A 16,219-nucleotide genomic window follows, 5' to 3' on the forward strand; every position below is an offset into this window, starting at 1 on the left:
GAAATCCCAGCAAACTGATCCTAGTGACATCATCAGTGTACATTCACCCCACATGCACTTTTTTTGTGTACGTATTGTATATGCCAACATGACATTTGACCTTGAACACTTTAAATCAGTTTAATCCGATCTTAGTCTAAATACAATACATCCTAATTCACATAGCGCTTTCATAACAGCTGCAGCTGTTTCACATGATAGTTAACACAAAGCAAAATAATAAATACAACAGGAACATAAACATTCTAAACACTTTGGACTTCAGAGCTTGACCGTTCCCGCCGTCTCCGACACAGCCGAGATAAACACTCCATCACCTGTGGACACACATACATTTGTGTGTAATAAAGTGTTTGACTTTCGTGAAATTTTTAAGGCCTTTGCGTACGTTTGTGCTGCCGTGTTGGGTGCACGAAGGCTTGTGCAATATTCGTCTGTGCAGGCTGAGGTTGTACAAGAACAAGATTCGGGTTTTCTCCCTCTGGAAGACAAAACGTGAGACGTGTAACGTAACGGAGAAGCTTGGCTTCATCTTGACTCACATATGCAATTTGTGTCAAAGCTAAGGAAGATGAAACATTCTAATAGCTTCCCCAAATACATTAACGGCCTTCAAGAGGAAACCGTAACTACAATGTGGAACGCTGCAAAAAAAAGGGGTGTTACCCGCGGGTGGTAGAAAGCGGCGATGACCCTCCGCAGGCGGTTAGCATAAACCTGAAGGCAGCTGAAGAGCGCAGCCAGCAGGAGGCAGCAGGCAACAGTGATGTAAGACGAGGCGGTCAAAGAGGAGGGCGGAGTCACGCAACCTGTGGACAAGGAATGGAGGAGATGGGGCGGTGCAAGTTTATTTGGGTACCAATCATCATTCTGTGTGTCAGAGATATTCGCTGGACGCTGTGAACAAAGACTCGAAAACAGGAAGATTTTTTTTTTACTGCCGGCAGGGGACGCCGCCATTCATGACCGACGCCCAACTTCTGCAGCCCTCTGCCTAGCTATTAATTGAGAGTATATGCAAATTTAAGTGATACATTAGTAAAACATAGTCTTCTTGATTTGGATACTACACCCCTGGATGTCCCAAGCACCAACATCCATAAATCAACAAAACATAGACATTTTAATGCATTGTCTTTTCATGAACTGATTGATTTGTAACCTGGCTAATGAGCTCTTCCTGTGAAGGAGTTTACCAAGTCCTAAATTAGTCCAAGGCCAGATCTCCTACATCACAGGTGTCAAAGTCAAGGCCCGCGGGCCAAAACTGGCCCGCCAGATCATTTTTTCGGCCCGCGAAAGCAAATCAAACTTGTTAAATTCCTTGATGATTGCAAAAATCTGAACCAAAATTTCATATTTTTGGATGTCAACCACAATAAAAGTCATTATTCTTGACTTCAGATTTGAAAACGAGTTATTCATTAATTTGCTGTGTGCTCTATATGTAATATTTGAAGGGATTTAAACATTCTAATGGGTTCCCCAAATTCATAACGGCCCTCGAGAGGAAACCATAACTACAATGTGGCCCGCGGCAAAAAATGACTTTGACACCCCTGTCCTACATGAAGAGTTTAACAAGCAGTGTCTATTCACCTCAGATTGACACCAGATTTTCTGTGCTTCCATTGTGAGCCTTGTGTTCAGCAGCCAAGAATTCTCTATCTATTCTCTATATCACTGTGTGACCCACAAACCCCTCCCGACAGACTCACGTTGGTTGTCGGATACGATGCGAACCTTCGATGACGTATTGAAGGCGGAAAAGGTCTTCCGCAAGAGGCGTGCCATCATTGAGGTTCCGCCTACTTTAATATCCACCTGCTGGTTGGCTAAAAAAAAAAAAGGCCACGCCCATCATAGGTACCATTACATAAACCTGCGGGTGTTTGCATTCACGGGTCAAGGAAGGAGGAACTTTGAGGATGTCTTACCCGTGAAGTTGAAGGTGGTATGCGTGTTCTTGCTCACCACATCCAGGACACGAAACACCGACACGTCCACCGACAGCAGGACCAACGCCAGAAGGAGCACAGATAAAACCTGAACGACACTTGACAGCTGCGCACGTACACAATGAATGCGGGCACGTGTGGGTATGCGGGTGTGTGTGCGGGTGTGAGGTGAGCCCACCACTTGTTTGATTTCTTCCGGGTGAATTTTGGGGCTCCAGGGGTCCACAAATTTTCGTCTCTCGGATGTCGTAAGAGGTAATAAATGCAGTTTTCCCTGAATATACACACATGCAAGTGATGATGATAATGATGATGTTGATGATGATGATGAAGGTATTACCAGCGACTTCCTGCGTTCGTCAATGATTCCAAAGTACTTGGTGATGTACATATTATCAAAGTAAACATCTCCTCGGAATTGTCGCACGTAACCGAGAGACCTGAAAACACACGAGGAGCAGCGTGAGGACACCGCCACACATGCGATGGCAATGGCGAAGGCCCGTAGCTTACTGCGCTAACACGGACAAGAAAGCAAAGGACATGACCAGGCGCAGGATGTCCAGTACTTGTCGCATGCGAGTGGCCACCTGTCGGAAAGACGTCCGGATGCCACGTGTGAAGTCACCTTCCAGCAGTTCATCCAGCGCCTCCTGCTTCTGATACTCCTGTGTCGTAAAATCACATGACATGGAACATGTCAACATGCAATAGGACGTCATACGTGATGCTAGTAACTGCCAGACGATGTGCAAAAACGTGTCCACTCCGTTGCCAGGGTTTTTGTCATTGTCACTTGAATTTCAGGACCCACAGAATATAGAATTTTAGGATGACGTAAACATTCAATTCAACGTAAGAAACCTTAGACCTTCTTCTTTCATCAGAAAAAAAAGTTAATTCCTAAGTTATATGGGTCTGGAGTTATATGAGCTTGAAAATGAGGTGAAGACGTAACCTTGACGACGAGTTTGCTGGTGAACTCCCGATTGAGAAGATCAATGGAAGTGTTGAGATGATCAAACAGCTGACCAAAGTTTTTCTCCACGGGGATGTGCTCCTTGCACCAGCCCGTCATCACTGCGGAACAAAAACCAGAGAGGCGGCGGCGTCGACATCATCGTCATCATTATCATCATCATCACCTTCATCATCATCATCACCGTCATCATCATCATCATCACTGTCATCATCATCACCTTCGTCATCACCTTCATCATTATCAATATTATCATCATGTATCACCACCATCATCTCCACCTTCATCATCACCTGATCATCATCTTCATCACCACCGTACTCCTCCTCCTCATCATCATCACCTTCATCATCATCAACATCATCATCACCATCATCCCCTTGATCATCATCACCTTGATCATCATCATCACCTTCATCATCATCATAATTATCATCATGTATCACCACCATCATCTCCACCTTCATCATCACCTTATCATCATCTTCATCACCACCGTACTCCTCCTCCTCCTCATCATCATCACTTTCATCATCATCATCAACATCGTCATCACCATCATCCCCTTGATCATCATCACCTTGATCATCATCATCACCTTCATCATCATCATCATCATCATCATCATCATCACCACCTTACTCATCCTCACCTTCATCATCATCACCATCACCTTCATCATCATCACCGTTATCATCATCACCATTATCATCATCACCATTATCATCGTAACCTTCATCACCATCATCATCATCATCATCATCATCATCATAATCACCACCATACTCATCATCACCTTCATCATCATCACCACCGTCATCATCTTCATCTTCATCATCACCGTCACCTTCATCATCATCACCTTCATCATCATCACCTTCATCATCACCTTCATCATCATCATCATCATTTGCCTACTGACCTTTCATGATGTTACACAGGAAGTGGAACTTCATGGGCACACACAGGATTTGCTTGATGATGGGTACCTGGATAGCCTTAGCACACTCATCCCACTTGTCGGAGAACCATTTGGTGCAGGCCTTAATGCCCCCCTCGACCATGCCTACATACGACAGGAGAGGCATTTGACAAAGACCGAGATAAAGATGAAGATGATGATGAAGGCTCACCGTCACATTGCATTAACGTGCTGAGGGCAAAACGTTCCTGGGTGCTGTTCCGGTCGCCATTTTGGGAACGCTCATCCAGCAGCTGGCCGTCCGAGTTCCGACCAAGCACTTCCTTCCGGACATCCGCGAAGGTGTCATGGGCGGTGTGAGCATCTGACTGGAATTCTGCTTCTCCTTGCTGAACACACACAAGAGGACGACCCCAAACGTCTGAGCAAGTGCTCACTTCCAAGCCATTTCCCAATAAGCAATCGTTTTTGCTTATTAGCAAGGCGGTCACGTGACTTGTGGAATGGTGGTGGGGGGGGGTCTTACCGCAACTTCTTTCGCCACCTTGAGGAAGGGCGTGACGGCATCTCTCCACAGCATCTTGGCGTTGCGCACTTGAAGGTCCAGATTGCAACTCAGAGACGTCGCGGCTGTTTCGACGTTGTGCTCGATGTTGGACACCGGACCTGTCAATCATCCAGAAACTACCTGTTCATCAGGATTTATTAAACTGTGCTGCATTTGCTGTACAACTGTCAATCATTTGCATCGGCCACTCCCAATTGTACACCTGTCCATCCTTCTGTCAATAATAAAAATAATAATAATACATTTCATTTATAAGCGTCACTTTACAGTCACAGGATAAGCAATCATTAAAGGTCAACCGACGTCTCCGGACAAGTTGTGTCCATAATTTGTAAAATGGCTTCAAATGACTTCTACTGAGCGTATTTTACAAAGATTCCACGGCATATTGCTATATTTTACGTTTTAAGACTCGCGCTGAATATTCTGGAAGTCTTGTTTTTGAGTTGGTCAAACCTCGTCACTGAAGGAACGCCCCTGAACGAAAAAAAAGGACATATCGTAGCAGTCCTCCCATCACGTCATTGCTTGTTTGGTCTCAAAACCTCATGTTGCACCAGAAAGAGCCAGACAAGGGTGTCCAAGCTCCATGGAAGGAATTCATCAGCCTGTGGAAACGGGCCATTGTTTTGATTCTCCAGCAATGCAAGACGTCTTGGCGTGACGTCACGAACTGGGGGTGGGACTTTCTGAAAATGCCCAATTCGCAGCTCATTTTTTTTGCAGATTTTGGACACTTTAAGTCATTTTTATTGATGTTTTGCGTTTGAATAAAAATATCATACTGCGTGTTTTGGGTATTTTAGATGCTATAAAATGTTTTCTGATGTCAGTTAGGAAACAAAAAAGTGACGTCGGTTGTCCTTTAACTCGCTACCTGTCAATCATTATTGTCCATCTGTTGCCAATCATTTGTTCAACTGTGAACCGTCAGTCATCCACTTGTCAATCACGTTTACCCTGCTGTCATGAACTAACCTGAATAGAGCGCAGAGACAACAAGCAGCAAGATAAAGGCGCGTCCGCGGGAGCCGAGCATGCTGGGAAACATTAGCAGGACGGCGCATCTGAAGGCTGATGATGTGGCCCCGCCCACCAGACAGGCTCCTGGACACGCCCAGAAGCACTTACATGGGAATTCTCTAGGTGGTTCTACATTATCATCTTACTCACCAGTAAAGAGGCATCCTGTGGCCATCTTGAGTTCAAAGGGCAGGGGCAGGCCCGGTGCAATGGCGGCAAACATGACTGGTTTCATGACAAACAGATCACTTGACATCATCTGCTATTGATAGGACGATGCTAGCTTCGTTTAGCAGTTGGAATTGTTCTGTCGTGCAGCTTGTAACTAGCTCAAAATAGTTGAAAGATGTGTCTTTTAAATGGGGGAGGGTGTTGGTATCCCCTAGTGTCAAGCGTCTCTATTGACATTTGTTGCTGGAAAAGAACATAAAAGAAGTGGCCAAACATTTGAGGCGGGATGCAGCCATTTTGTTTTTTAAATGATTCACAATAACATTTGCTCCAAAAGCCACTGGTATTATTTCACATGATGGAGGACACTTTGCATTTGGGAAACAAAAAATAGAAATAAAAAAGACACCAAAGTACGTACGTAGTGTTTTCCTTTTTCCGTTTCTTTTGTTTTTCTTACCTGCGCCGCTCAGGAGGCCAAACAGGGCGCGTAGAATGACGTCAGCAAGTCGGAGCTCTTCTGATTGGTTGATGAGGAAGCGGTGGCACCCACGTGGTAGGAAGCGTTTGATTAACAGCTCCACAGCTGCAAAACACGTTACCGCCATCAGGGGGAGTTATATACCAGAAATAACCACATCGACGTTGAATACAAAGAAGAAAAGAAAATCACTCACTACTGCGAGGTTGCTCGTCACGAGTCATGATAACCTCGCGAACGGCTTGTGCCGTCGGTGCTTGTTGTTCCCAATGACCATAAAGATCATAATCAAAATCATATCCTGATAAAAAAAAAAAATCCTAATTGATGCCTTTTTTGCCGCCTACGTTTATGACGTCACAGAAGGCGATCCGTTTTCTCGCGTGACGTCATCAACGTGAATTCTTTCACTCGTTTCTGACGTGCACGTTCAAGTTTTGAGTTACAAAGTTTTTTTGGGGATGAATAAAAAGAACTGACAGGAGCTCATCCATGTAATGAAAGTTTTTTTGGACACTTTCCCGTCGCGTGATGGACGGAAGTGGAGTCAACTGGTTACCATGGCGACGCCCGAGCAAGTAAAATATCCGAAATGAAAATTTTAGCTTTACACGGCTAATTTGTTTAGCTCGATTGTGAAAAATGGGAGAGCGGAGATCATGCCTGATTTTTTTTAATCTAACTAATGACATTTGATTCAAACGAAAGGAAGACCAAGTTGTTACGACGATTATGATTATGGTGGCTTGAGATAGAACTGATTCAACCTGACGAAATTTATTATTTATGTAATGGAATGATCTCACTGCCTCAATGCTAAAATATGGGACATGTCAAATATACAAAAAACAGATGGCATGGATAGTTGAAGTGTAGTACAATACTGTATACAGTGATACCTCAGCTTACGAGCTTAACTGGTTCCCAGAACGTGTGTGTAAGGCGAAAAGTTTGTCTGCCAAACATTTATTTCCCATAAGAAACCATTAAAATGAGAATAATCTGTTCCCAGATCCCCATAAAACATAATTTTCTCCTAAATAATCCTTAAAAGGACACAAAATATACCTCATTTTATGTATAATAAATGTTTTATTTATTGTAATTAAAGAAATAAGCTGTACTGTATAATAAAGTCGTTTTATTTACCTTTGTGATGGTAGTTGTCAATGGTTGCCTTTTGATGATATCCAAGTGAAGTTGCCGCGCTTTCTCGGCGATAAAAATTCTCACTGTATATGTCGTTTGTGTTGACATATCTCACTGTATATGTCAACACAAACGTTGCAGCATCACATGTTGACAGACAATAAAATCCGAGCAAATTCATTGGAAGACTATGGGAGTTCTACTAAAAGCAATTACATATTACCAAGAATGTTACGATGAAAAATGTTTCAGTCATGTCAGCCATGCATGTCGTTTGCTTAGCGATTTATGACAACTTCCTTTATGACAGCTTCCTCTTATAGCACGATAGGAGGGAAGTTCAAAGGTTAAGATGAACACAACAAAACCAGTAACAATACTTGCCATGCTCAAGTTTTCCCGTCTGTTTCCCACCAAAGGCGGCCATCTTCCTCGTCATCCTTGCCGCCATCACGGCGTAGCAACTTGCAAGGTGATTTGGGAGCGGCAGGGCGGAGCCTAGTGGCCTTTGTGGCTGGATTAGCATTAGCCTCCTGCTACGGTGCCACCGCACTGCTCCTGCACGGGGCGCCGCTATGGACGTGCATTTACGGAACGCTGGCGGTGGCCACCGTCACCGCCTTCGGGATGGGGATGTCCGTGCAGGTGCGCGCCGCCATTAGCCTTATGCTGCCGTCCATCTGCTCGGGTTAGTACCTCCACGCCCTGTGTGTATATCCAATGGTGTATGTGTGTGTTTGTATGACTAGTCTTGTGAGGACCACTAACATTTTATACCATAAGTAGTGAGGACATTTTTGACAAGCGGACAAGTTTTTAATTTTATGTGCTTCTAGAGCGTCTATATATGAATCTGTTAAAGTTTCAGAGAGGTCCTCACAAATTCACCCAAAATGATTTTTTGGTGTGTATTTTCATTTCACTTGGATACACACACTTTTTACTTACTGTGTGTGTTTATGTGTGTGTGTGTGTGTGTGCGCGCGTGGTTAATGAGAGGAAAAAGTTCATACCACGAAAAGTAAAACAATATTTTAACCAAATTCACTACAGGGGTGAGGACTTTGAATGTACCCATTCAGAAACCTCACTCCTGCTGTTATTTCAGTTTCACGTCCACTTTTTATTTATTTGTTTTTAAAGAAGTTGAAGTGGGAAATGGGGTGACATTTAGTCTTCAAATGTAACACTAGTTCTTCTCTAAACCTATCAGCAACTGTGGTCCTCACTTATTTCTGGAGTTATCCGGACCTCACAAAACCATTGAAACAGGATCGTGTGTGTGTGTGTGTGTGTGTGTGTGTGTGTGTGTGTGTGTGTGTGTGTGTGTGTGTGTGTGTGTGTGTGTGTGTGTGTGTGTGTGTGTGTGTAGCTCACGGACGGAACTTCCTCTTACTGGCGAGCATGTCGGTACTGGTGTCGGGCCCTGTGGCAAATACTCTGGAGAATTCAGAGCTAGCCGCCGCCAGCCTGCATTGTGGCGCCGAGTTCGCGGCCAATCAGACACGAGAGATGATAAGAAATGCGGCCACACCCCTCTTGGGTAAGACACGCCCACTGTGTTCCCGCATCGCAGCCCAGGTGAGCATCACCTCAGAAAAACGTGTGTGCCATACAGCCGCGTTGGACCACATCCGCCAGATTGGAAGGAATGCTGCTGCCATGGCGACCAGAGTCAACAAGCTGATTGGCTCGCTGAGTGATGGCATGCGCCATGTTGGTGAGAAAATCACCATATGTGTGTGTGTGTGTGTGTGTGTGTGTTTGTGTGTGTGTGTGTGTGTGTGTGTGTGTGTGTGTGTGTGTGTGTGTGTGTGTGTGTGTGTGTGTGTGAGAGAGAGTATGTGTGTCCTCAGATTGAGTCTTTGACCTCCTCGCCCTCCAGCTCGCACCATGAGGAACGTTTTTCATTTCCTTTTGGACGTTGGCGACGTATGCAACGCCAAACTGGGTTTGCCGTACAGGAAGTGTCGCGGCGTCTTTCTTCAGGCCAAAGCCAACTGTGTTGCTCAGCTAGGCGACTTTGACTTCCTCTGTGAAATCGTCAGTGGATTCATGAACCTTTGTGAGCTGGCCAAAGGTGAGAAACAGAGTGCCTGACTGACACACGAAAGCATAGCATAGCATAGCATAGCATAATATAACATAACATAACATAACATAACATAACATAACATAACATAACATAACATAACAACGCAACAACAGAATAGCATAACATAACATAGGTTAGTGTAGCATAGCATAACATGATATAGCATAGCATAACATAAAGTAGCATAGTACAGCATAGCATGGCATAGTATAGTGCAGCATAGGATAGGATAGTACATCATAGCATAGCATTACATAACATAGCATAGTGTAGCATAGCATAACATGATATAGCATAGCATAACATAACAAGTTATCACAGTACAGCATAGCATGGCATAGCACAGCATATCATAGCATAGGATAGTACAGCATAGTATAGCATAGCATAACATAGCATTACTTAGCATAAGATAGGATACCATAGCATAACATAAAATATGATAGTTCAGCATAGCATAGCAAATCATAATATAGAATTCCATAGCACAACATAGTATAGTATGGCATGTCATAGCATATAATACCGTAGCATAGCATATTATAACATAGGATAGCATAGCACAACATAAGATAGCATAGTTTAGCATAGCATTCCACATCTTAGCATAGCATAAAATAAAATAGCATAGTATAGCATAGCATAACAGCATTACCTACCATAACATAGGATAGCATAGAATAGCATAACATAAGCATATCGTAATTCAGCATAGCATAGCATAGCATAGCATAGCATAGCATAGCATAGCATAGCAATGTCCCCAAATTCCTAACACAATACACAGGGAAAGAAAAAAAGAGCACGGGATAACCACAAGCTAGTTGCTAGTAAGACAGAAAAGCACAGAGAACCTAAACCGGCAAGTACCAGATGGATGATCCAACAAGTGTGTCTTGCTTTGGTGTCCTTTAGCCCCCCAGCTCTTTTGCGCCATCCCAGAGTACGTCTCCAGTCAGCTCAAGAAGCACTTGGCCGAGCGTAAGTCCGCCAGCCTTTTGAGAGTCCACCTCCCACCTCCAGGCTCCACCCATGACTCCTCCCCCTTTTCATATTTAGCCACCATTTCCGCCTTCCGCCAAATGCGGAGTCATTTCGATTTCAACCTGTCAGTTTCCGCCGACTTGGAGATGGACGCCAACGTGAGCCGTTCACTACATGAAACCACGCAAAAAATCCTGGACGAGCTGACTGGGGACTTCAAGGTGTTTAGCTCGCTTCGAGGACCACTCGTGTGGGCGGGGCTTTTCTTCCTCACCTGCTCCTTAATCAGGTGACCGCCACCGACAGTTATTGCATGTCGGTTGGTGTAAACGTGTTGTGATTTTGCGTGTCTGTCTGCACTTTGTATGTTTTTATGCGTGTCCGGATTTTGTGTTTAGGGCGGCGCAGTACCAGCACAAGTACTTGACGCGCTTGAATTTCGACAACATTTACATCAGCGCTCAGTTTGTGAAACTGGACCGTCGGTTGACCTCAGAAGGCGGGACTTCCATCCTACCAATCACGCGTAAGGAGTCACAGATCTACATTCGCCCACGTGAGTTAATCTGAACCTGATTCACGACTACGGGCCACGTCATACGCCAATCACCCGTCACTTCCTTCAGTGTCTTTGCGGCTGACGTACAGCGAGTGTCGGTCGGTGCTGATGGGGGTTGCCTGGGTGATAAGACACATGCTGATCTCGGCGGTTCTGGTAGCTATGGACTTCCTGGTCTTCTGGCTTCTGGATCAGGTTCACCGGCAGGTCCAAGGAGGCGTCGTAGCCCGAGGTGGTCCTTCAATCACCCTTGATTTGGTCTTCAAAGCAATTATGTGAACACTTTCAATCTTAAATTCGCTTTGGAGATACAGTGATAGCTCGGTTAACGAACGCCTTGGCTAACGAACTTTTCGGCTTAACAACGTTAAATTCACGAGAATTTAATCTTGGCATACAAAATATTTTTTGGGATACACACGGAGCGCCACAATGAGTGATGTGTCATTCTTGAATAAGCCCGTTCTCCAAACAAGGAAAACTGAGCAGACCTTTTTTTGTCCTCTATTCCCCGCCCCCAGTCTTAAACCCGCACGTTATTGGTCAAGAATGCAGCAGTGGGGGGGGGGGGGTTGACAGAAACACAGAGCTGCAAACATTAAATAGGCAGACGACAGAGAGAGAGCGAGAAAATTGATAGAAAACAGTGAAATTTGGACTCGTTTCAACTTTGATAGTTCAAAGGCAGAGTGTAAACTGCAAGGTTAAAATATCCCGTCAATCAGGCTCCACAAATAACCCGCACAAGCCATCTGTACACTTGATGCAAAAACTATCAACCCAGCTAAACAGAACACAATTGATGAGGAACTAGATAAAATTATCGCAGAGAAAGCACGGCAACTTCACCCGGATATCGTCAAGAGGTAACCTGAAAGTTCGTCATCCATTGATGATTTCAAGGCTAGCCACGGATGGTTCGAGAACTTTAAGCGTCGTACAGGGATTCATAGTGTCATTCGTCAGGGTGAGGAAGCTTACAAGGAATCATTCTTCAAGATTGTGAAAGAAGGCTACGTTCCTCATCAAGTGTTTAATGCTGATGAAACCGGCCACTCCATTCCATCATCCATCAACCATCACAAAGGTAAATTAAACGACTTTATTATAAAGTACAGTTAATTTCTTTAATTACAATACCACAGCATATTCATTATACATAGAATAAGGTATATTTTGTGTAGTTTTAAGGCTTAGAAAATTAGAAAGAAGAAAATGTTTTATGGGGACCTGGGAACGGATTATTCTCATTTTAATGGTTTTCTATGGGAAATTAATGTTTGGGATACACGCTTTTCGCCTTATACCTTCTGTCTGGGAACCAATTAAGTTCGTAAGCCAAGGTATCACTGTACTTTTTTTTGTCCGAGGGTGTAGTAACCTCGGTGACCCTGTGACCTCGCAGCTCCGGTCACAGTGACGGTTCAGGTGAAAGGCTCGGGCTACATGGCCGACATCATGCGGGACCTTGCCATGTCCTTCAACGTACTTCAGGCTGGAAACGTCACGGTCATTAGCCATAAGTGTCTTCTCGTACCATTGGAACCAGACTACACTTCTTGCTTCGCCATAGGTGGATCGCCGTTGAGTGGAAATGACATATCGAGGGGTGACTGGTGACCCGCCCACTTTTCTCTCAGGCTTCCTGTTGGGCTTAGCCATGCTGGTGACCCTTGCCGGAGGAATCGTCCGTCGGTCAAGGCGCCTGATCTGCGCTTACTTCCACCCTGACACCGAGATGGTAAACACTTGCACGAATGGACCAAGAAACGTGTCCTATACAGTTTTTCCGACGTCTACTGACCTGACACTGACTTCCTGCTTCATTAGGCGCGTATCCATTTCCTTCGCCAGCAAATTCTGGACGAGAGGCGGGCGACAGGGAGAGCGCTACTGAGGGCGGCGGCCAGGATGTCACCGAAAGGAGACCAGCCTCGCGGTTGTCTCTGGGCCCTGTTGCGAAAGTGGGTCTTTATTGAAAAGGGGCGTGGCGGCATTTGGGTGGTGGTGGGGGGTGTCCATAGCAGACACATTAAACATAACTTTGTATCACTGTGCTAACGTTAGCATTAGGTCTTTCTTTAATGTCATTCCCTAGTTGGAGGTCAGTTAAACCCTAGCCCCACCTGGCTAACCTTAGGCTAGATCAATTAAACCTCACCCCTCAACCACCTAATGTTAGCAATAGCTTTTCAATGCTTCTGGAGGTCAAAACCCTACCCCCACCTGGCTAACAGCATTAGCCTTCTCATTCCCTCGTTGGAGATCAATTAAACCCCACCCCTCACCCACCTAATGTTAGCAATAGCTTTTCAATGTCATTCCCTAGTTGGAGGTCAGTTAAACCCTACCCCCACCTGGCTAACGTTAGCATTAGCTCTTCAAAGTCATTCCCTCGTTGGAGATCAATTAAACCCCACCCCTCACCCACCTAATGTTAGCAATAGCTTTTCAATGTCATTCCCGAGATGGAGGTCAGTTAAACCCTACCCCCACCTGGCTAACGTTTGCATTAGCTCTTTCTCCAATGTCATTCCCTATTTGGCCAGTTAAACCCCTCCACCCGGCTAACATTAGCATTAACTCTTTCTGCAATGTCATTCCCTAGTTGGAGGTCAGTCCCCCCCCTGCTAACGTTAGCATTAGCTTTTCAATGGCATTCCCTCTGTGGATGTCTTTAAAACCCTACCCCCACTCAGCTAACGTTAGCAATAGCTCTTTCTCCAATTTCATTCCAATCCTTTGAGGTCAGTTAAACCCCATCCTTACCTGGCTAATGTTAGCATTAGCTCTTTCTCCAATGTCATTCCCTATTTGGCCAGTTAAACCCCTCCACCCGGCTAACATTAGCATTAACTCTTTCTGCAATGTCATTCCCTAGTTGGAGGTCAGTTAACCTCCCCTGCTAACATTAGCATTAGCTTTTCAATGGCATTCCCTCGGTGGATGTCTTTAAAACCCTACCCCCACTCAGCTAACGTTAGCAATAGCTCTTTCTCCAATTTCATTCCCTCCTTTGAGGTCAGTTAAACCCCATCCTTACCTGGCTAATGTTAGCATTAGCTCTTTGTCCAATGTCATTCCCTAGTTGGTCGGTTAAACCCCACCTCCATCCGGCTAACGTTAGGATTAGCTCTTTCTCCCGTGCCATTCCCAAATTGGAGATCAATTAATCTCCGCCCCTCCCACCCAGCTAATGTTAGCATTATATTTTCAATGCCCCCACCCAGCTAATGTTAGCATTAGCCATTCAATGTCATTCCGTAGGTGGAGGTCAGTTAAACCCTGCCTCCATTCGGCTAACGTTAGCTCTTTCTGCAATGTCATGCCCTAGTTGGAGATCAGTTAAACCCCACCCCACCCGGCTAATCTTAGCATTAGCTCTTTCTCCAATGTCATTCCCTAGTCGGAGGTCAGTTAAACCCCACCTTCACCTGCTCAACCCTGGTCCGAATCAAACACATACGACCCAATATTCAAAAACTGGAGGAGCGTCACGTTTCTTGTCCACAACAGTCAATCAAGTATCAATGCACGTGTCTGTCAGGATTCCATGGGGAAGAGCTTACTCATCAGCAATGTGCGTGGCCTGTGGTAGGAGAGCGGGGTTTGTGCCGTTCATCTGCGACGTCAATCGGTGTCCAGGTAGGTTGGAGGCTAAATCGGACCAAGCACAAGTCTACACTAAGTGATAGCAACGTGCTACGGCTAAAACACAGCACAAGGAGGTCAGGTGATGTCACGGAGAGCACACGGCATTGGCTGCTAACCGCGGTAACCGCCATTTTAGGTTTTTTCGGTTTCCCTCAATGTGTTTGCAGGAGTGTTTTGTAAGCCGTGTTTTAAGAAGGGCGGGAAGATGTGCCACGTGTGCGCGCGACCGGAGACTTTCCAGGAAGACAACCAGGAGGAACCGTGAGTGATGCAGCCGTGCCAAATCCTGTAAATGCTAATGCTCAAGAGAAGAAAACATGCAGAGAAAAACAAGATTAGATTGATGAAACACACACACACACACACACAAAAACAAACAAGATTGAATTAAAAAAAGGAAAAATATTAAAAAAAGAAAAATAAATGAAAAAAAATATCCCAAAACGAAACAAGTTAAATAGCCACAAAAAGGAAAAATGTTGAAAAAAAAAGAAGTACTAAAAGGGTGCAAAAGAGTAAAGAAAACAATAAAAAACAATTGAGAAGTAGCCCGAAAAAAAATCAATGAGTAACCATTAAAAAATGCAAAAAATAGACCAAAAGATTACAAATTCAAATTGTGAAAAATAAAAACAAAACATAACCATAACAATAAAAACATTGGAAAAAAATTAATGAAAAATATGAAAAAAGGCCAAATGCAAATGTCTCCATTGTGGGACGAATAAAGGTTTTCTGATTCTGAAGTATCTAGAAAAAAAAAATCATCAAGGAGTAACCATTGAAAAAAAAAAAAAAAAAAAAAAATGCAAAAAAATAGACCAAAAAATTTAAAACTGTGAAAAATAAAAACAAAGCATAAGCAGAACAATAAAACCATTAGAAAAAAATAGAATGAAAAAGATGAAAAAATGGCAATGAACAAACTTCAAAGATAAAAGCCCAAATATTCATGTTGAAGAAAGTGCTAAAAGGGTACAAGAGTAAACCAAAAAAATAAGAGAAGTATCCAGGAAAAAAAAATCAAGGAGTAACCATTAAAAAAATGTAAAATGCAAATACAGTGATACCTTGGCTTATGAACTTAATTGGTTCCCAGACAGTGTGTAAGACGAAAAGTGTGTATCCCAAAAATTAATTTCCCATACGAAACCGTTAAAATGAGAATAATCCATTCCCAGGCCCATCATTTTCTACTTTCTAATTTTCTAAGCCTTAAAACTACACAAAATATACCTTATTTAATGTATAATAAATGTGCTATGGTATTATAATTAAAGAAATAAACTACTGTATAATAGTCGTTTTATTTAGAAGTTCCAAAATACTGAGAAGTTGGTCTTTTTGCTTCTGCGTTTGCACCTTGTCAGTGACTCGAGCGAGGATGAGCGCCAGGACGGCCGCCAGGACCCCCCCACGGCCAACCCACCATCGCCGGAGCCGTCCCAAAGCTTTTTCTATTCCGCCATCTCCTTTCTTCAAGACTTTGTTGGCCCTGCCCCTACGCCGCAGTGATGACATTTGACCTTGAATTTCAGCGTGAATATACGTGTGTGAAACGTCAACAATTTTGTTTCACACTTCACAAAAACTTCAAGATGCTTCAATATGTAATAGTGAGTCAAAAAAGACAAGCACAAAAGTTTGGTAAAGCTTTATTGGACGACGTCACTGAC

The 16,219-nt window shown here is 44.0% G+C and overlaps 2 protein-coding genes and 1 long non-coding RNA gene across 3 annotated transcripts; 1 reads left to right on the forward strand and 2 right to left on the reverse strand.

Annotated features, from left to right (window-relative positions):
- Positions 1 to 162: 162 nt before the first annotated feature.
- dcst1 (DC-STAMP domain containing 1) lies at positions 163 to 6,326 on the reverse strand. Its single transcript, XM_088998497.1, has 16 exons — positions 6,299 to 6,326; positions 6,082 to 6,207; positions 5,601 to 5,675; positions 5,406 to 5,534; positions 4,386 to 4,525; positions 4,071 to 4,248; positions 3,860 to 4,003; positions 2,917 to 3,038; positions 2,472 to 2,626; positions 2,299 to 2,398; positions 2,137 to 2,232; positions 1,938 to 2,064; positions 1,719 to 1,835; positions 667 to 809; positions 389 to 481; positions 163 to 317 (listed from the first exon to the last, which is right to left on the reverse strand). The coding sequence occupies exons 1-16, from the start codon at positions 6,324 to 6,326 to the stop codon at positions 246 to 248; spliced, it is 1,845 nt and encodes a 614-aa protein (XP_088854623.1). The 3' UTR covers positions 163 to 245.
- A 255-nt stretch (positions 6,327 to 6,581) lies between these two features.
- dcst2 (DC-STAMP domain containing 2) lies at positions 6,582 to 16,068 on the forward strand. The gene is made up of 15 exons (XM_088999367.1): positions 6,582 to 6,680; positions 7,671 to 7,939; positions 8,624 to 8,794; positions 8,870 to 8,971; positions 9,137 to 9,331; positions 10,262 to 10,327; positions 10,406 to 10,619; positions 10,729 to 10,886; positions 10,957 to 11,121; positions 12,295 to 12,462; positions 12,530 to 12,630; positions 12,720 to 12,853; positions 14,437 to 14,534; positions 14,711 to 14,804; positions 15,914 to 16,068. The coding sequence occupies exons 1-15, from the start codon at positions 6,634 to 6,636 to the stop codon at positions 16,056 to 16,058; spliced, it is 2,127 nt and encodes a 708-aa protein (XP_088855493.1). The 5' UTR covers positions 6,582 to 6,633; the 3' UTR covers positions 16,059 to 16,068.
- Positions 12,486 to 14,572, reverse strand: LOC148896972 (uncharacterized). Its single transcript, XR_016115399.1, has 3 exons — positions 14,459 to 14,572; positions 12,694 to 12,842; positions 12,486 to 12,616 (listed from the first exon to the last, which is right to left on the reverse strand). It is a non-coding gene; the product is annotated as an uncharacterized LOC148896972 (long non-coding RNA).
- Positions 16,069 to 16,219: the final 151 nt, after the last annotated feature.

Source organism: Hippocampus bargibanti, linkage group LG06, assembly GCF_051943395.1.
Source record: "Hippocampus bargibanti isolate YZ-2025 linkage group LG06, ASM5194339v1, whole genome shotgun sequence".
Taxonomy (NCBI): domain Eukaryota; kingdom Metazoa; phylum Chordata; class Actinopteri; order Syngnathiformes; family Syngnathidae; genus Hippocampus; species Hippocampus bargibanti.

Coding starts and splice junctions, on each gene's coding strand:
- dcst1 (XM_088998497.1), bottom strand. CDS start 6,326: ATGACTCGTGACGAGCAACCTCGCAGTA. Junction 5,535..5,600: donor CACAGGATGCCTCTTTACTG/GTGAGTAAGATG, acceptor GGGCGTGTCCAG/GAGCCTGTCTGGTGGGCGGG. Junction 3,039..3,859: donor CCTGTGTAACATCATGAAAG/GTCAGTAGGCAA, acceptor TTTGTTCCGCAG/TGATGACGGGCTGGTGCAAG.
- dcst2 (XM_088999367.1), top strand. CDS start 6,634: ATGGACGGAAGTGGAGTCAACTGGTTACCATGGCGACGCCCGAGCAA. Junction 10,887..10,956: donor ACAGATCTACATTCGCCCAC/GTGAGTTAATCT, acceptor CACTTCCTTCAG/TGTCTTTGCGGCTGACGTAC. Junction 12,631..12,719: donor TCCACCCTGACACCGAGATG/GTAAACACTTGC, acceptor CTGCTTCATTAG/GCGCGTATCCATTTCCTTCG.